At 42.3% G+C, this 19,842-nt stretch overlaps 3 protein-coding genes across 8 annotated transcripts; 1 reads left to right on the plus strand and 2 right to left on the minus strand.

The window, feature by feature from the left end:
• Positions 1 to 379: 379 nt before the first annotated feature.
• Positions 380 to 5,302, minus strand: LOC146491182 (inosine-uridine preferring nucleoside hydrolase). 5 transcript variants are annotated; one of them, XM_085150159.1, is made up of 7 exons: positions 5,174 to 5,302; positions 4,026 to 4,240; positions 2,377 to 2,565; positions 1,469 to 1,651; positions 1,213 to 1,324; positions 1,000 to 1,136; positions 380 to 923 (listed from the first exon to the last, which is right to left on the minus strand). In XM_085150159.1, exons 2-7 carry the CDS (start codon positions 4,161 to 4,163, stop codon positions 558 to 560), a joined length of 1,125 nt encoding a protein of 374 aa, XP_085006285.1. In that variant the 5' UTR covers positions 4,164 to 4,240; positions 5,174 to 5,302; the 3' UTR covers positions 380 to 557. The 5 variants fall into 5 exon arrangements, with proteins under 5 accessions (XP_085006285.1, XP_085006287.1, XP_085006286.1 ...); XM_085150161.1 differs by having other exon boundaries at positions 4,026 to 4,218; positions 5,174 to 5,298; XM_085150160.1 differs by having other exon boundaries at positions 4,026 to 4,226; positions 5,162 to 5,263.
• On the plus strand, positions 3,774 to 14,708 carry LOC146491183 (basic immunoglobulin-like variable motif-containing protein). 2 transcript variants are annotated; one of them, XM_085150155.1, is made up of 10 exons: positions 3,774 to 3,849; positions 8,184 to 8,726; positions 8,809 to 8,938; positions 10,840 to 10,935; positions 11,030 to 11,134; positions 11,218 to 11,312; positions 11,391 to 11,523; positions 12,284 to 12,367; positions 12,445 to 12,541; positions 12,620 to 14,708. In XM_085150155.1, exons 2-10 carry the CDS (start codon positions 8,252 to 8,254, stop codon positions 12,914 to 12,916), a joined length of 1,512 nt encoding a protein of 503 aa, XP_085006281.1. In that variant the 5' UTR covers positions 3,774 to 3,849; positions 8,184 to 8,251; the 3' UTR covers positions 12,917 to 14,708. The 2 variants fall into 2 exon arrangements, with proteins under 2 accessions (XP_085006281.1, XP_085006280.1); XM_085150154.1 differs by lacking the exon at positions 3,774 to 3,849 and adding an exon at positions 5,275 to 5,792.
• On the minus strand, positions 11,638 to 19,778 carry LOC146491184 (betaine-homocysteine S-methyltransferase). The gene is given in 9 exon segments (XM_085150157.1): positions 11,638 to 15,585; positions 15,587 to 15,641; positions 15,724 to 15,803; positions 15,976 to 16,181; positions 16,264 to 16,425; positions 17,110 to 17,213; positions 17,292 to 17,449; positions 17,520 to 17,587; positions 19,240 to 19,778. Coding segments are annotated over 9 exon segments (1,185 nt in total). The 5' UTR covers positions 19,345 to 19,778; the 3' UTR covers positions 11,638 to 15,338.
• Positions 19,779 to 19,842: the final 64 nt, after the last annotated feature.

Raw genomic sequence — 19,842 nt, forward strand, 5'->3', positions numbered from 1 at the left:
TGTTACGTTACATGTTACTGATGCTAAAAGTATACAATTTTATTATTTTTCCAATAATAATCAGTATGATTTGGTGTGTTTGTGAGATGAGTACAAACAACTTTCATGTGACAAAGTTTCAAGCTTTGTTACCCTCAATGTTCGATCCGTTTTCTGATTATTAATCGTAGAAAAACTTTACCAAGTGCATTGTTTGTAAAATTTCACTCATCTTTTAGCTGTGAATCCTCCTGTGTCCAAATAATTTTCTGATATAGCTTTTATTTTTAGATTGTGACACTTGGAGTGGGTCTAAAATTGATTTGGTTGCAGTTTAAATGTCCTTAGCTCTGATGTACTCTTGAGGGATTTTAACTCAGAAAACAATCACAATCGCCTATAACAGTAAAAGGTTGCATTGCTTTATTAAATAAAACATTCCAAAAAATCCAGCTTATTGTGATGGGTCAGGTGGTTAAATTTAGTAACCATCCTCCCTGACATCATTTGTGGCTATAAAATGATGTCAGTCAAAGGGCACTTAGTGATGCAGCCATTAAATGAAGGAAGTCCAGACTTTACTTCTTGCAGGGCTGTCTGAGGGACTCCTTCAGAAGCTCGCTGAACTTGGCTGTGTCACATTTAGTCAACACAAACACGCTGTGGCTCTTCTTCAGCTGATTTGTGCGATCCAGCGCCAACATGCCTCGAGCAATGGAGCCCTGGAGCTCCACGCGGACGGGACACTCGATGCTCTCCGTCACCACGCTGCGGTCGATGCAGGCCGCCATCGCGTAGGAATCATAGGAGACAAAGCCCGGCCCAAAGTACACGTCTCTCTTAGTCATCATGGCCTCTCTGGAATAAGCCCAGCATTTAGACGTTATCATCCTCATGAAGCGTGCAGCTGGAGCGTCCTGATTGACGAGCTCCTCAAGGAACTCCTGCACAAATCAGGAATTTCAGTTTAAAGTGACCACACAGCAGGGCCATGCACTTCTCTAAGCGTGGAGATCTTACCCACGTCAGTGCGTTTCTGCACGCATATTCCCACGATGCCAGGTAGGTAGGACAGAGGAACTCCTCAAGAACAATATAGGCCGACTCTGGATCCATGCCGAAGTTAAACTCTGCACACAGAGTCACGTTTCCTTTTCCTATAAAGGCAGAAGCACCATTATTCACCCCTGAACGCCTCACGCTCGAACACCGGTCACCACGAGGCCATTTTACCTTCCATGTTGCCGCCCATGATGTACACGTCCCTGAGCTTTTGGGGGAAATGGGGGTCAAGTCTGACCGCCAGCGCCAGATTAGTGAGCGGGCCAAGAGCCACCAAGGAGACCTGTGGAGGACATGTTTTCTTCCATTAGTGTTTTCTCAAAGGGAATTGTTGAGATCTGTGCCTAACTGAGCAAAGAATCATGCTCTTTGGGAAACGCATCACAATTTAGGATCAAATTGTGACTAAACGAAGGAGTTTTTGAACCTGGTTCTGGTTTTCGGACACCAGTCTTATCATTGCGCTAACTGCATGCTCCTTTTGGATTTTCTCCTCCCAACGAGGATCTTTCTCCTTTATCACATCTCCGAGTCCATCACTTCCAAAGTGGTCAGTGGGTGAGTTTCCCGCTCCAACCAGAGGGCCAGCAGAACCTCGAAACACTGGAATCTACAGGAGGAAGTTCAGATTAGTGCAGCTTTCCTTACAGATTAACACCCAAGTTCTGCCGACACAACACTGCGGTGTAAACCCTGCTGGTCAGGCTCAGCAAGACTTGTCACAAAATACCAAAGATTACAATATATTACACTCTGCCAAGGAGGTTACTTTAATGCTGCCATTTGTGTTTATGTGAGCAGAAATTCACTAGTCCAGGAGCCTGTCTCCTAATCTGGTTAAACTAACATTTTATGAACATGCATGACAGGAAGTCTGTTACTGACCCTCAAAGGCAGACATATCCCATCTGTTTAAACAACCAATGGATGATTTACAAAGGTATAAAAAAAATCCTTAAAGGGACCTCAGAGAGGGGAGTTTAGAAACAGATCATTGTTTCTAAACATAACATCTGTGTGTGTGATGCTGTTTTTATTTAATAATTGATATTTGAATAGCTGGAGGTCTGTGCTCTTCTAATTTCGACAATACTCTAATTGTTGTGACTAATGAGTCTGTGTGCTACATCAATACTTTGAAAAGTAACAACTTAAAGTCAGACTGTTTCTAAAGCACATTTAAACACACATGAGCCGAAGTGCTGCACAGCAGGTGAAACATTCAGTAAAAAATTCATATAAAATGAATCATTTAAGAACATTACATCTATATTAAAATACACAAATCTGCATTTTCTCAGATTGTGATTGTTCAGACAGCTTCAGTAAACGTACCCCGTTACGCTCACAGACTGAGAGCACCCTCAAAACGTTCTGACACACGTTGTCGACCGCCGTGTTCCCAAACACGCAGGTGACACCCAGGATGTGGATGTTAGGCGCCGCCAACGCCATCATTATTGCCTGAGCATCATCTATGCCGCAATCGGTGTCGATGATCATTAGCTTCTTTTCCATGGTCTCCTGTAAGATTACAAACAACACAATACATTGACAGTAAAACAGTAAAATACGATGAGCTCCTAACAGGCGGACATATGCACCACCTGGTTTTTCATTAGAGAGGAGTTTTTAACTGCTCTGCCTGGCAAATATCTCCAGGATCCTGATTCTCAGCTCACACACTAGATCCTGCTCAGTATTCAGAGCTGTCTGAAGGACCTTTGTCATCATTACCTGTATCTGCTGAGAGAAACTCCTCAAGTGGACTTCTGTACCTTTGGAGCCTGCCTCGGTTCTTGTTGCCTCACACCTGGCTGTGGCAGCACAGGTAGGTGGAGACACTCATACAGATTAACTTCTCCTCAGTGACCCTTTGGACTCTGAGGTTACTCTTTCTGGCAACAGACAGTTTTGTTTTTTTTTTGTTTTTTTGACATTTTAATCTTCAAGTCTTCAATCAAAGATTAAACAGCAGTTTAATATTCCTCACCATGACCTCTGAGGAGTAAGTGAGGTTTGCTCATAGGGGGTCATCTTGATTGTTAGCTCTTTGCCTTACAATGAAAAGCATCTTAATGCAACTGTTGATCTGATTTGGTGTTATGTAAATAAAAAGAAGTGTTATTGGTTATTCAAATAATATTATCAACTGAAATGTGTTAAATAAATTCTAGTATTGGAACTGGGGGAAAAAAACATATCTTAACCATGAACAAATATTTAAAACAGAAGTTGACCCAAGGTTCTTTAAAACCCGGTTTCTAAAAAAAATTAAATGAAATTAGATTAAAAAAAAAAAAAGTTTCAAAATACATGACAAGCTGAAAGGGTTGTTTTGTTATGTTAACTAATTATTATGGAAAGTTACTATCACTGTGATTTAGTGACCATTGTAACATGTTCAAGCACACTGCTCTGTATAAACTGCTTTTATAACTTTGAAGTATCCGTATCGGTAAGACTGGCCCTGTATTTTACTTGTTATCATATAGCACACCACCAGGGACAGGAGAAGTCATGCTGCTAGTGATTCGGCTAAGCTAAGCTAATAGCAATTAGGTTAGCTTCCTAAACAAACAATGAGTGAATATTATGCGTATAATTTGCAGATGATTCAGCAAAGAGTGTGTTTCTGATAAAGGACGTGAAGGTTACAATGTGAAATGATCCGTTAAACAAAAGCATGTAAGGATGTGATGCACAGATTAACCTGCTGAAAAACACCACTGTAAGTAGTAACAGGAACCGGAAGTGATCCAATAGCAAGCCACGACCGCCAGAGGACGCGCAAAGATCAAAGTTCAGGTTTGCTTATAGTTTTTAGAGTCAGGTCACCTGTTAGAAGAAAGAAATCACAGTATGTCCACTACAAAAACGGCCAATCTGTATTTATAGAGTGGTCGTGCGGTTTAAACTGCAAGTAATGTAATTATGTTTTCGCTTTTAAAGGTTTAAGTCAGATCTCCAATGAACAGACTCACCTTAGATCTGCGTGCGTGAGCTTCAAAAAGCCACCGCAGGCGCTCGAGCAATTCGTTAGCCGCAGAGGGACACATTTCCGGTCTCTCTCTTATAGCCGTCTCCCCTCTGTCACACTGTCTTGTCTCAGTCTCTTCCATTTTTCTTTCCTCAGTCTTTCTTACTGGTATGAGTACAGGGCGTGGCACTGGTAACCTTTAAGCGTTTAAAACAATGCCTTGAAATAATGCAGAAAAATATTAATCGTTATGTTATTATTCATGCTGTCATTATTAACATTTTTGTAGCTATACTGTTAAAAGTGACATACACTTTTAACAGTATAGCTGTGATCAGCAGCTATGCACTCTGTGTTTGTGTGCATTGTGGTACAGGGGTCGTCCTCTGGACCACAGGGCGATGTATAAAGATGCTTGGGACAGCGTCTGCCTTCAGTCTCAACTTTCCCTTTTTAGTACAAACTGATCTGCCTCAAAATGTGCCTACAGACTAACTTCATTATATTTATTTCCATATACACAGAAACTAACTCTACAGTAGATAGTTTCATTTACAGGAAATGCAGCTCTACATGTCATTACATGTCTATAGGTTTATAAAAGTTTATGTTACATTAGTAACTGATGATTCTTTGCTAAATATCAGCAGGCAGTTTCCCATTCAAGCCTACTGCATGTCTGCATTTAACCTGTTCTCGGCAATACCAATGGAGGTATTGAGATTCTCAACTCCTGGGTTTTTGGAAAATGTTTTAAGTATATGCCTTTCTGTGTGGAGTTTGCATGTTGTCTCCGTGTTTGCGTGGGTTCTCTCTGGGTACTCCGGCTTCCTCCCACAGTCCAAAGACATAACTCTAAATTAGCCCTGTGACAAACTGGCGACCTGTCCAGGGTGTACCCTGCCTCTCGCCCTATGACAGCTGGGATAGGCTCCAGCCCCCCACCCTGAAAAAGGATAAGCGGAGGAGAATGGATGGGTGGATGGAAAAACAATGTTAACTTGTTACAATGACGTTAAAGCCATAGTAACAACTGTTAACGCCGCGGGTAACGGTGACCGTTTACTCACCGCATACATATATATTAATGAAACTACATATAAGATAGTATTTTTTTTTTTTAAATTAATGCATTTAGAGATTAATAATTACCACAAATAATAAATGTATCGACGGATGTGTCTCTGAGTCTACAAATTTAAATTGTCCGGTATGCACTTTCAGGAACTATCTGAATGTATCACGTGATGCTGATGAGACTCGTCCATTCAAGTGCTCTACTGTGATTGGTTTAAACTGAGAAATAATTTTACTGAGACGGGAAGAGGAGGCGCCAAACTGGACACGTCCAAATATGTAGTAAATTGAATGCAGTGCAATAACATACACATGTGTGCGATGAAAAGTGTTTTTACTCATTTAAACTTTCTGTTTTTTTAACAATCTTATAAGAATTTAACAACGTTGATATTTCCCTTCCTCCCGGTTGCTCCTCAGAATGGTATAGTCCGATGGACCTGCTCAGGAAGAGGCTGCGGGTCAGGAGGACGACGTTTGTTGCTTATTTTCGGCTATTTTCCACATTTTTCGTGCTAATGTGTGCGGCGATTTGGTAGTTTGCTCTCAGCTTTATCCTTTTCCGCCTCCCCGCATAGGGTTGTCATTACTGAAGATTTTATGAGTCTATCTGTGATGCTGAAAATGACGGCTGGGCGTGTTTACGTCCGCTAACCAAATTGGATGTTTCTGGGTGATCGCAGCAGCTTTACAGGTGAACCGTTAGTTAATGTTTATGTGGATATCAAGAGCCATGCTGTCTGTTTCTATGATAGGTGACTCATTGTAGGCTAAAGGCTAAGAGGAACAGTGCTTGTTTGTCTCTCCGTGAGCCTGACAAGTGACACTCGGGGTTATGGCTTTGAAATTTGTTATGTTCATAGTTTCAGGTGTTTTCGTTAACGTGGACCAACACTGGGTTTGCCAGGGGACAATTTAAAGACTGTATATAAATGAAGGAGCTAGCTTGCTTTACAATTGTATAAGACCCTCTGCCTATTAACACTCCACTTTGTCTATAAAATTTCTTTTTTGATATCTGCTTCATGTTTTTCCACCATCCCTTCCAATGAAGATCTGAGCATCTTCAGCTCTACCTCCTGTCTCCAAACCATACATGAGAGCAGGTCTCATTACCCTCTTGTAAACCTTCCCTCTCACTCTTGCTGCTCTCCTGTCTTCACCTCTCTCGTCCGCGGTCGAGAGAGTTAGTTACCCCAGTTATTTAAACCGATCTATCTTCGTTACCTGTGCTCCATCCGTCTCTCTTTCATCCACAAACATGTATTCAGGCTTGCTTTTACGGATCTCCATTCATCCTCTCTCCAGTATATACTTCCACCTCTGCTGCCATTTCACAAACGCATGGCACAACATATAAGAACCACCTCCACGTGACAAGACTCAGCAGTCCATCTGCATCTAAAGGACAAAGGTCACTCTTTCGAAAATGCCAGTGTTCACATTTTGGACAGAGAAGACAGATGGTTTGAAAGAGGAGTAAAAGAAGCCATTCATGTCCACTGTGAGTGACCATCTTTGAACAGAGGCGGTGGCTTACGACACCAACTGTCTGCCATCTATAATCCAGTTTTGAGATCCCTTCCCAGATGCCTTAACGCCCACTCACATCCTGGGCCATATGACCTCAGGAAATCACATGATAGGGTGGGGCTAGGTTTCACAATGAGCTCACCCGAAACCTTGGCTGATTATGACCTACACCCGTTTTCACAGCTTGGCTCATGTGATTGGGTAGAGGATCATTAGGGGGTCCTTTTGTCCATCTTGGGGGGGAAACTCCCACAGGGTTTAAATCTGGGACTCTCCACCATTTGACCCTTAGAACTGAAGAAGCTTCTCGGATGAGAAATGAAACGTCTTCAAGCAACCTAAAGAAGTCCAGAGGCTTTTCTTTTCTTTCCTTAGACTTCCACCTCTGCAGACTCCACTTGCTCACTACGGATCAGTGTCATCTGCAAACTCCTGCCTGACCTCATCCATCAGCCTCTCCATCACCACTGCAAAAAATGTAATCTCACCCCCAACTTGAACCCATCTTTCACTCTTAACACACATCTCCCCACTGTCTTGCTGTCCTCATACATGTCCTGCACGACCTTAACATACTTTTCTGCCACTCCTGACTTTCTCATGCAGTTCCTCTTTTGGCGCCTTATAATATCCTTTCTCTGATCCATGCAGAGACCATCAATCTCCTTCTGACCTTTTCTGTACTTGCCCATCAATACTCCCTAAGCACACATTACATCTGTAGAGCTCTTTCTCAGCATGAAGGCATACTGCTGCTACTTAACCTAGCTTCAACAATTCTTTCCCACAGCTTCGTGGTGTGGAGCTCTGCACACCACTCTTGTTCTTGAAGATCAGTACCAGTGCACTTCTTCTCCATTCCTCAGGCATCCCCTCACTCTGTAGGACTTAATTACATAATTATTAAGCAATCTTGTTGAAAAGTCCACTGGCAATTTTTGATAATGATGGATTTTGCTAGTTATGGTAACTGTTAGACTAAGAAAGTTAGTTCATGTGTTTCAGGAGCTTTTTGGTTCTGCATTCTCTCCAATGTATGATCCAAATACATTTGAAGGCAGGTGATTGGATGCAAATTCCTTTCACAGAAGCAAAAATATTAAACATCACGTGCAACAAAAAGGCAAAAATAAAGTAGAATATCCATCCATCCATCCATCTTCATCCGCTTTATCCGGGGCCGGGTCGCGGGGGCAGCAGCCTAAGCAAAGAGTAGAATAAAGTACAATAGTTTGGTAAAATAAAATACAGTAATGGAAGACAAGCTCAGTGTGGTAAAAAATTACAAAGAAGAAGGAGGGGGAGAACAAATACTCAGAAAGAGCTTGGTGAATAAAAATCTGTTGTGATATGTAACATATGTAAGATTCCCCTGTGTCTGTGTTTGTGGCAGCAGAGCTGAGCTATCCTGATGTAATACAGATGCTTCTGTGTCAGATAAAACTGTTAGCTGACTGATTTTTCCTATCTGAGTGCACAGTGTGAGGTCTCTATCTCTGCACTTTCATCTTCTTCTCATATATTTTGAATAACCTCCTTTTCTTCCCTGCAGAGGTCACCTCTCCATCATCGTGTTCCGCCTCGTCCGGTTCTGTTGCCAGTCAGCTCAGCGGCCGCTCGATGCCTAACACCTCAGAGGGTCAGGGAACAAACCTGTCTGGGTCTGTGGAGCCATCAGGGCTGCAGCGGACCGCAGACAGGGAGGAGGAGCACAGCCTGATTCGGTCCCTGGCCCGGGATGCCGCGAGGGTGAGGCGGGCTTCTAGTGCTGAGCTCCACCTGCCGTGGACCTGCCCGGTCACGCACTCCCGTGAGAAGTTCTACACAGTCTGCTCTGATTATGCCCTCTTAAACCAGGCTGCCTCCGTGTACTGCCCCCCAAACGCAGGCAGGGACGCGCTTTCGAAGAAGCAGGATGACGGATCCCCACGTGTAAAGCCCAAACCCTCCACAGAGCTCAGTGCCGCACACACTGGAGGTTCCCATGGGGGGGCAGGCGAGGACTGTGACATGGAGGACGTGTCCAAGCCTATTTTGGCCTGGGAGATTGACACGGCAGACTTCAACACTGCATATACAAGGAAAATAAGAGCAAGTAAGAAAGGTCTGGAAGTTAATTTAATCAGTTTGGTTTACATGATGTCACACTTTGATGTTTTTTTGAAACACTTTTTCAGGCAATGGTAAGAAATGCGGCGCTAAGAAGATGAAGTCATCCGACAGACCCAGCAGGAACCTGCAAGATGTCCCTCCTCACGCCTCACTGGAGGAGATCAAACAGAGGAAAGTGCTCGACCTCAGAAGATGGTAATGTTATATTTAGCCTCCATTTTCATTTCCTCCATTTTCATGCAGTGAGTTTTACAGAAAGGAAAGCAGAGACCACCCCCTCCATCTCCTTGTACACACAAACAAAAAACATCTTTCTTTACTATTTACTCACTATTTAACAAGATAAACTGGATCAGATTAAAACATACCATTCATGCTGTCTATCTGCTCTCTACATGGACATCTTCACATTTTTATATCTACTATCTGTTTAGGAAAAGAACCAATAAAACACTATGAAAACACCTCAGTATACATGAAACTGTTTTATTGGAAAGTTGTGCCTAAAATATCAAAAGTAAAAATAATCACTCTACAGAATAATGTTCTCTCTCTGTGTTAAATTGTGTATTATTTATATTACCTTAAACATATAACTGCTGTGTATGTTTAAGGTTGAACACATTTTAAATAGTTATTCTGTTTAATGTTTAATGTCCAACATCACATGTTTGCGATGATCTCTAAAAAAGTCAATGAGCTGATAAATACAGGTCTACAAAAGTATATTAAAATATTAATCACAAAAAAGTAATCGGAATTAAAAGCGTTGAGTGTTGTATGACGTGGTTAATGGTCAATATCTATCGGGGGATTAAAATATGGATGGAAAATGTTGGTGGAGTGTTGGCAAAACAGCTGGTTAAACCTATTACATTTAGAGATTTTTATAGATGCTATTCTGAAAGTGCTGCTGAGCCTGCACCTGCTCAGCTTGCCTGTTTTATTAGACCAGACATGGTCAGCGCCACTGTCCATTATGTCCATTATGGTTATAGCTTCCCTTGCTAATGTACTAAAGGAGTTATTAACATCCTTTTCAAACTTCATCTTCTCTACATCACACATGTCGGCTGAGGTGATTAGCCGACGGTAAATCACTGAAGCTCTTTTACTTGCTACTCCACCACTAAGCTGTGTTTCCACACAAAGGGTCAATCATAATTGATATCAGAGCAGTGAAAGCAGAGCCGGGGTTGCTTCCCTTGCATTCTTGTTTCCTATCAGACCAGACCAGAGGTTTGTCCAAAATGTGCATATGCAAACCATCAGAAAAAAGCTGCTGGCCTCTCAGCTCCGGTCAGTGTTATTTGGAGACGGACACGACTATATAACAGTGGGAGCTACGGTCTCCAATGTGCATGAAATAAGCGCAGCTTTAGCGGCAACTGCTGACTGTGGCCACAAGATGGCAGTCATGTAGAGGATGGATGGAAACATGCCAGGAGCTTTTTGATTGTCTGAGATAAAAAAGGGGAGAGATTGATTTGACTCTCTGCACTCTCCATTTTCACTGCAGAGCTTTAGAGCCAGCTCAATGCCCTTTTTTGTCCCCTGGGGTCAGGATTTCCTAAAGAAGGGCAGTAAAGTTTAGAAACCAAAGAGCGAGGACACGGTCAGCGCATTTGTGTTTATTTGAATGAGTTTTTCTTTCACAGCACAGACAACGGCTGTCTCGTTTTGTTGTCGCTGTGGCTGTGACAGCTGCATCTAGAAGTGTTCATTTATCTGAAATAGTAATTGCACAGGCGGATGACTGAAAGCTGTGAGGCCAGTGCCAAATGTTTGCCTCTGTCCTCCGGGGTTTTTCTGGAGTAAGACTCTGCCATTCTGCTGAATGGTTGCACATTGATTTAAGGCAGTGAATATTTGTTACCTTCCTACTGTAGTCCAGCATTTCCTGTTATTTCTGGCAATTTTGATAAACCACGATGAATACTTGAAGAAATTAAACCCCATATAAAAAAGTATTTTCATTGCAACCCCGGTGACAAGAGCTTCTCCACAAGCTCTTGTCTTCTTTCGGAGAGGACCCGAACAGAGGGAGGAACCTTAACAGAAGTCTGTCTTTTGTGTTATAATCCATTTTTCTGCAGGTACTGCATCAGTCGGCCACAGTATAAGACATCTTGTGGGATCTCCTCGCTGGTTTCCTGCTGGAACTTCCTGTACAGCACGCTTGGCGCAGGAAAGTGAGCACCCTGCATCTTATCTCATATTAAAAAAAATCAGCTTATGAAGTGTGGGCGATGAATAAAAGGTGTAAATGTTTGTTTGCATTGCCAGTCTGCCACCCATCTCTCAGGAGGAAGCTCTGCATATTCTGGGGTTTCAGCCGCCGTTTGAAGAAATCAAGTTTGGTCCTTTCACCGGCAACGCTACACTGATGCGGTACACAAACCTCCCGTCTTTTACTTTTTAAAAAGAAAATCGAAAGAGTGCGCAGGTCTGCAGTCAGTGCGTTTTCCTCACAGGTGGTTCAGACAAATCAACGACAACTTCCGAGTGCGAGGTTGCTCCTATATTCTGTACAAACCACACGGAAAGCACAAGACAGCAGGAGAAACAGGCGAGTCAGCTGATCCACTCAGCGCTGTTATTCTTACAGATGTGCAGCTTGAGTGATTAAACTCGTTCTTCTTTTCAGCTGAAGGAGCTCTGATGAAACTGACACAAGGCCTGAAGGACGAGTCCATGGCCTACATTTACCACTGTCAGAACCACTACTTTTGCCCCGTGGGGTTCGAAGCCACGCCGCTCAAAGCAGCAAAGGCGTACAGGTAACGCCACGTCACAGCAGTTAGAACTGCTCGTTTAGATCAGTGCTCACTAAAAGCTGTGTTTTGAGATTTTTCTGCTAGCCCCTGCATGAAATATAATGAATGAGGTTTCGGTTTACTGCATTGATCCACATTGAAGGCTCATTTTATTTTATGTCGATATTTACTTGATGATGCTCGTTCATTTTTTTTTTTTTACTTTTTTTAAACTTTTTAATTTAGCTTATTTCTTTTTGTATAGAGTTGTTTTGTTTTGTCATATTTCTTTGTTGCATTGTTTGCTGTAAGTTTACGTTTGTTAGCGATTTTATTTGATCTTTTGGCTGCGTGAAAAAGACGTTTTAATGGGACTCTTTGCGGTCCTGAGGACAAAGTCTTGACTTGAATTAGAGGGTAAGTAACAGGAAACTGTTTATTCTTAGAGGTGCTCAGGAAGTGTGAGCACCTCTTTAAAAGCAGAGGCTTCGGCACATTGTTGGTTTGGAACATTCAGGTGTGTGCTAAGTCTTCCCAGGAGTGGACATCCCAGCATATTCACTCCATGCTCAAACCCTGCAGTGCTCAGAAAAACCCTCTGAAGAAAAGCTGATTTTCTTTATTATGTCCTGAGATGTAAAATTTTATGGACTTAAACAAGAGACTTTACATTCTTAATGTCACCATATGAAGATCTGTAGTCTTAATAGCTCTTTTTATAAAAAATATTAACAAATTAGTTGACTAGTTTTTAGTAACAGATGTTGTCCTGTTTTCTGTGAAGGGGCGCTCTTCCCACTAACGAAATGGAATACTGGATCTTAATCGGGGAACCCAGCAGAAAACATCCGGCTATTCATTGTAAAAAGTATGTTCCTGTTCAGTTTTTACTCCATTTCCACATTTGCTGCTGTTAAGCAGTTTAACGGGCAGTTCTCTCTGCAGGTGGCTGGATATCGTGACTGACCTCAACACCCAAAATCCAGAATACCTGGACATTCGCCACACAGAGAGGGGGATTCAGCGCCGCAAAACCAAAAAGGTTCCAATTCTCAGACCAGCTGTTTAAATGTTTGTGTGTCTGAGATGGTGAATAACTAAAAGGCTTCTTCATTCTCAGGTAGGTGGAAACCTGCACTGCATCATGGCTTTCCAGAGGGTCAACTGGCAGAAGCTTGGCCCCTGGGCGCTGAATTTGGAAAACCTGCGGCACGACTTTCACCAATCTGCCACGGAAAGGGCCCACGCGAGCGACGACAGCGAAGAGAGGACGTCAGCCAAGCGGATGGCCCAGCTGGGACGCTCGCACAGCATGGGAAGCCAGAAAGACACCAGCTGGAAACGCCAGTCCAACAGCACAGAGTACAGACAGCGCAGCTCGCCCGACAGCGACCTCGTAGAAGACATCACAGACTGAAAGGTTCTTAGGGATGAGCAGGATGAGGACTGAGTATCTAAACAGTAGTGAAGTCATGAAGTTAAAGAATAGGTCTGGAGTTTTCTGCAGTTTACTGTTGATAAACGGCATGAAAACACCAAAATGCACGGTTAGTGAAGCGTTAGGACTCTTTAAATCTCCAAAAACAGCTCAGATACGTAGTTTTATTTTTTAAAATCATCTCCTAAAACGGCTCGATGCCTCCATTTCTTCTGCTTGTCCAAAGTCGGGTCACTTCTAGGCTCAGCAGGTTATGCCAGATATCCTTTTTCCCAGTGACCTTTCCCGTTCCCCCTGCGGCATCCCAAGGTGTTCCCAGTCAAAATGAGATATGGCTCTGCTAGGGGGTCTCCTCCCAGTTAAAAACCTATAGAGGGAAGTGACCAGGAAGCAGTTTTTATTGAATTTATTGACAGTAGAAGTTTTACAGAAATCACAAGAGTCCTTTTTGAATATTTAAGACTACCACATGTTCAGCTCATTTTAGATAGATAGATATCTATATTCTATACCCTAAAGAATATTCTCTTTAGGGTGTTTTCACTTCTTGTTCCTGAGGGTGTCTCCCGTGGCCATATCCTTTTTCTTTGCTCACTTTGTCCTTTAGCAGTGAAGACAAGCAATATGGAGACAGCTGCTTCACAGTCATTACAGAGGCAGTTCCATGACTGATCCACATGAAATCTCTGGCCCATGTAGCATTGCGTGCAGCTTTCAGGTCAGCAGTAACTTGAAATGGTTTTCCAGCCTTGTGTTTTCAGTCGGAAGCAGTAAACCGACAAACTAACGAAGTAAACTTTGAGGCCATCAGTCGTCTGCGTCCTTCTAATCGGGGCAACATTGACGCAGTTACAGTCATTTCCTCTGGAAAAAGGTTGAGTGTTGGGGCCAAAATGCCCAACCTTTAAAAATTCAGCAATAATTCTCAAATACATGTTTCCCATGTAAATCGTCCCGACTTTCTCTTTGTAACACTACGGCAAGTTTAGTTCTTCGGTCTGTGGAAATCTGGATTGGCAGCAGCAGAATTTCTTCAGTAGCTCTGTGCTGTTGTGTCGAGACGCAGCAGCAGAACTGAAATTAATAAACTCATTTGTAGCCGCCTGTTGCGAAAAGCTCAAATATTTGACCAATCAGAAAATGTGAAACACTTCTGCAAAATATCCCAGCAGAACATTTTCTTCTAATAGAAACAGGGAGGATGCTTTGGTTTGCTGTAATCATTCCCGCTTTTCATACTGGGTCCGAAGAGATTTGGCCGCAGATCATAAATGAATAAATCTATAAATAATAAATAAAAGGAGCTTTGGGAAGTCGGACCCACTCAAAGCAAACCTCACAGCGTTGCCGCTCATCACAAACACGTTTCTGCAAGTTTAATCTGAGCTGCACCGACACATCCACTGTATATTCTTTCAGACGAAGCTCATCGTTCAGGTACAGGAGGTGGGCTCGTTTCTCACCTGGCGTTCAGCGGCTCGTCCAGTTAAAGTGTTGTGAAAGCTGTTGGCGTTGTGTTGTGTTTCGTGAACTCTCCGGGGGGACGGTAGAAGATCCTGGTGTTTAAACACAGGAGCTGTAGAAACTTCGGACACTCAGAGTGACACTCATGGTTTATTTCAGACACGAGCAGTTCCTTTACATGTTTCTTTGCACCTTTTGTGGGTCCGTTTGTCTCTGACCCACACACACAGTCATTGTGTACCTAAGTGGGTTTGATGTAGTGGTTTATTTATTGACTTATTTTACAATAAAATGGGATTTTTAAGAATTCCTGCAGCATTTGTATTTTTTTGTTTAACATTTATAGTGACTCTTCCGGTGTTGCTTTTATTCACACGGCTCTGAGTCTCATTTCATGTCAAATAAAGCATGTAGAACCCTTTTTACCATGAAAGTCTTAGTCACAAAATGTTTTTATTTACCTTTCCTGCTGGATTGGGCAAATATGACAAATTCATCAATCCATTCTCTTCATCCATCCACTTATCCTTGTCAGGGATGCAGGGAGGATATAGCGTATCCTAGATACCATCGGGCGAGAGGCGGGATACACCCTGGACAGGTCACTAGCCAGACGCAGGGCTAACACAGAGAGACAGACAACCGCTCGCACTCATATTCACACCTATGGGCAATTTGGATTCTCCAATTAACCTAACCCCACTAACTGCATGTCTTTGGGCTGTGGGACTGTGGGAGGAAGGCTGAGTACCCGGAGAGAACCCACGCAATCGCACAGAAATTTGTGAATCAGATTTGGACCCACCTGCATGTTTGCAACTAGGAAAGCTTATTTTATAAAACAAAACAGCTGATTCTGAGCTGGTGTTGGATGGGAGCCACTAATTTTAACTTGCTCACTGGCATTTTTAAGCAACTTAGTCACAACACGACTGAATCAGAAATGATAATTTATTCTCTCTCTTCTGAGTCTCCTCACGCTCTTATAGTGAACATAAGCCCTGCATAAACAAGAAGGCCCGCTCAGCCAGAGTGTGAGCACCAGCATCATGTCATCAATCACAGATTTCATTATAATTTGCAGAAAGTCAGCAGTGACAGGTTTCTGCCTCCTTCGGCTTGTCCTGTTCTTGTAGGCAGCCAAGTTTTGAGGCCTCTCTGCAGAGGCTGGAGGTTCAACGCCCCTTTAACTGCTGTCTTAGCTCTGCTATGTGAGCGGGGCCGATACGACAGCATCCCCCTGTAAGACAGAGAAGAGCTGCTCAGAGAAAATGCTGCAAAACAGAAGAAGACTGAGTATAAGAGAAAGCAGCTGAGCTCACCTATCAGAGCAGCGCCCTGCTTCACCCACATGTGGCTCAGATCAGGCGTCCATCCTGATGGTTTTCCTGATGTTTGCCACCTTTGAATGAAAAAAGATCCTTTACTGAATCCACACAGATATTTAGCAGATTTTCTTTTTTTCTCTTTAAGGAATCGAGTTTTTATGGTAGCTTTATGTTGTATTTACAGAATGTAAACACATTGATGTGAGGCGTTTAGACAGTCGTGTGTTAATTTAGCTTCAGACTCACCCCCGCTCAGTGTCCCACTCCTCTCCACTGTTAGGGTACACCACCCAGCTCGTGTTTGAGACGTGCAGTGGTCCAGCAGAGTCCAGTAGCGACTCCACCACGTCTGGAGGACAGCAGTTGACTCCCACAGTGAGCAGCTGCGTGGATCTCTCGGCGACCCGCACGGCGTCAGCGAACAGGCTGCCGTCCGATATACGCTTCTCGTCCTGATGGTGAGGCGAGTCATTGTGTGACTAACAACGAACTAATACGGATCTTTCGTCATCGCTGTTCACCGGCAGCGATTACCTTACAGGAGAACGACAGCCAGGCTTTCGAGTTTGGAAACTCCCTCAGCAGCTCCACCACAGCCTCTGCCTCTTTGATGCTCGGGATTGTCTCAAAGGCGATGAGATCAACTCCCGCAGCTGCTAAGCAGTCAATCTGAGGCCGGTGCCAAACTTTAAGCTCCTTCAAATAGATTAAAGACACCTGAGAACATTTATTCATACCTGTCTCAGCAGTAAATGGATCTATTAACTTACTGAGAACAACATCAGAAGGATCAGTCAACATAAATAATCAAATCTGACCCCCTTAGATTCAGAATCGTGCAAAATGTTCCCTTCATACTGTGAATATTTTCAGTTTAAGGCACTCAAAGTACAATGTAGGTAAAAAAGAAGACCTTTCATATGCTCATATGGTAATAGGAGCTGAACGTTTACCCAGAATCCACATTTTGAAGTATTCTCCAGTGGATTATCCAAAAATATATAAAACATCCAGGGTACCTATGCTGGTTTTTGTTCTCCCGCGTCAGAGATGTTAAACTGCTGCAGTTTTGCTGCTAATTATTAATGTACACAGCTTAAATGTTTAAAATTACAATTAAAATGTCATATAGATCTCTGTTGTACTCAAAATGCTAAAATTTGTTTGTAATTCTGAAAATAGCCATAGTATTAAGGTAAAAAGTGTCATAGTGTCATTAAATATACTGAAGTTATTGTCCCAAAAAAGGAGGTACTTAACGATTTTTCATGAAATGAACCGAATATATAAACAGAACCAGAACCAGAGATATAAACAACTATTCTGGGTAATCTTCTCAAAGCAGGCATAAAGTCCAGTAGGTGGCTGGGGGGTACTTACTTCAACACTCATCTGCTCTGCGTAAGCTCCAGTGTACTCCGAGCCATCGTGGAGAAAGGCCCCGTACGGCCCCACAGAGCCTGCCACCAGGGGGCGTCTCTTGCCTTTACAGAGAAATAAACGGTGAGATTATATCACAGTTTACAGCAAGAGTGGGCTCAGCTCAGCATAAGCTCTCCTACCTGACTCAAACCTCTTCACCGTCTCTTTGGCCAGATGAACTCCGGACATCAGCAGCTCTCTGGCACGTTCAGCGCTCACCTCCAGGTGGCTGATGAATCCTGGGATACTTGCCTGGTATGTGGCTGTCGTGATGACATCAGCACCACTGAGGAGGAACCTGTTCACACAAAGTGTATACATTAAGTGCTGATTGATTTGTATTTACCAACATTTTTGCATGGACACACCTGTAATGAGCATCTCTTATGGCCTGAGGATCAGTGTGCAAAAGCCTGGCGCTCCACAGAGGGTCTCCCTGCATATGTAACACACACACACACGAATTTCAGTCCAGATTCACAGAGCAATATTAATAAAAAAATCTTATATTTGATCTGTAAAGACCAGATAAAAATATTCTTCACCTGTTTACGTACTTTATATTTAATAAAAACACAAGTTTTGGTATAGATCATGTACTAGAAAGTAACAATACAGCATCTCAACCTTCAGAGTTATTATAGTTTTATATTTTCTAGTTTTAATCTTTTTAGTTTTTGTAATTATTATAATTTACATTATAGGGAGGGAATGTGTCAAGAGGGCAGATTTGGGAAATTCAGTAAAGATAATACAATGAAAAAAAAATAAAAGCTGTGAAAGTCAAGTGACTCACAGTCACAGACAGGCTGTGAGAACAAGGCCAGAGGATATATTCAGGTCATTTAACCATCTCTCTGAAAATAAATACAAAACCATGCAGGTATTTTCTTCTGCAAAGATACACAGTACACTCAGATCACAGATGGGCCTTTGATGCTCAGGTTTGACTGACTCTGTAAAGTTCAGCAAGCTGTGATTCTAAGTAGGGAATATCTGCAGTCTACATCCCAGGTGAAGCATTGTGAGCAACTAACAAGTCCCAAGTTGCACAAGTTTCACCAGCACGTGTAAAAGGAAATGCAGGTGTGGTGACGACTGGAAGTTTTTCTAACTTCACAAACAGATGTGCTGTAGACAAAGAAACTTAACGTGAGAAGAAAAAACACTTCTGTTTTGTGCACTTTTGAATCTCTTAGGATTCAGTGGGTTGGACTTCTCAGGGCCACATATGCTCCCATCCAGGTGACGTCTTTTTCAGGGAAGGCCTTGCGTATTTCAGCAGGATGATGGTAAACAGCATACTTCATCAAATCTGAGTCTGGGTGCTGAACTGCAGGCCTGTAGTCCAGACCTTACATCAAGCAAAGCGTCTGGAGCATCATGAAACCAAAAACACAACAAAGCAGATTCAGGACTGCTGAGCAACTAGAATCCTGTATCAGACCAAAATGGGATGACATTCCTCTCCTGGTAAGTCCAGCAGCTGCTCTCCTCAGTTCCCAGACACATGGCCTCGTCCCACCCTTTTTTTTAAATAGATATGTTGCTGCCATCAACTTCAAAATAACCTTGTTGTTAATGTTTTTTCTCTTTAAATGGTACTCAGTTTTCTGTGTTCTACTGTGAATAAGATATGGGCTTATGATTTGCAGTCATTTAACTGTGTTTTTATTTACATCTTACACACCGTTCTGTAGACTGTTGCTTTAATGCTTGTATTTAAATTTAACCCTAATAATCCTAACTTCAAATTTTATTTTATTTTATTGAACATTCTCTTTATTTAGAGTATTTTGCTACATGTTTGATGTTTAAAATGTTAAATATACAGAAATAAAACACTAAACAGACTTTTCACATATTTAGTTTGTTGGGATCTGATAAGCCTGGCTAAGGTCTCTGAACCACAAATTTAAAATTACTTTTAAATTACTTGTATAAGTCAGTAACACAACTACAAAACAAATAGCACAGCCACCATGGAGACATTGACTGAAAATAAACACAAAACATCTCCAGAGAGAAATTAAATTAGTCTAATCAATAGAAAATGGTGACCTGTTGCAGGTTATTTTTATGATTTACCTGCAGTTTGGCTCCATGCGCTTCCAGATCAGTTGCCAGTCCACCATCTAGGATCAATGGGCCTTCATCATTAACCATTTGTGTGAGATGAGCAGAGGAGCCCATGAAGCAACACTTAATTTAAAAAATTACTGGAGAATTCTTTGCACTGCTTTTCATAAGAAGATCATTCAGTCAAGTTACTAACGCTGACTCCTCTGAAATAACACCACCGGGCAGCTTAATTATTCACACAGAAGAGAGTGAAGTGCAACATCAGATCCTTCATGTTTCATAATGTTGTTCTTCCGGGTAACAGTGGAATGAAAAGGTGCGTTTATGGCCGCTCAAAACTGAACTTCTTCGCAGCATCAGCAGACCGCCACTAGATGTCCTCCTACACAATAAATGCACAGTGTATTTCACCAGAATCCGATTCTTGCTCGCTCCTTTACTTTATAAACAACCACTGGAGCAAGACAGCGCAGCTTTTCTTTTGTACCGCTTTATAATTATCATGTATACAGTTTAATTAATGATATCCATCCAATCATTTATGACTAATATATTAAATTTTAAGGTCTGCATAAAAACAAATAACAAAAACTGTTCTGAAAAGTCAGA

The sequence above is a fragment of the Neolamprologus multifasciatus genome, chromosome 23 (genome assembly GCF_963576455.1).
Source record: "Neolamprologus multifasciatus chromosome 23, fNeoMul1.2, whole genome shotgun sequence".
Taxonomy (NCBI): Eukaryota; Metazoa; Chordata; class Actinopteri; order Cichliformes; family Cichlidae; genus Neolamprologus; species Neolamprologus multifasciatus.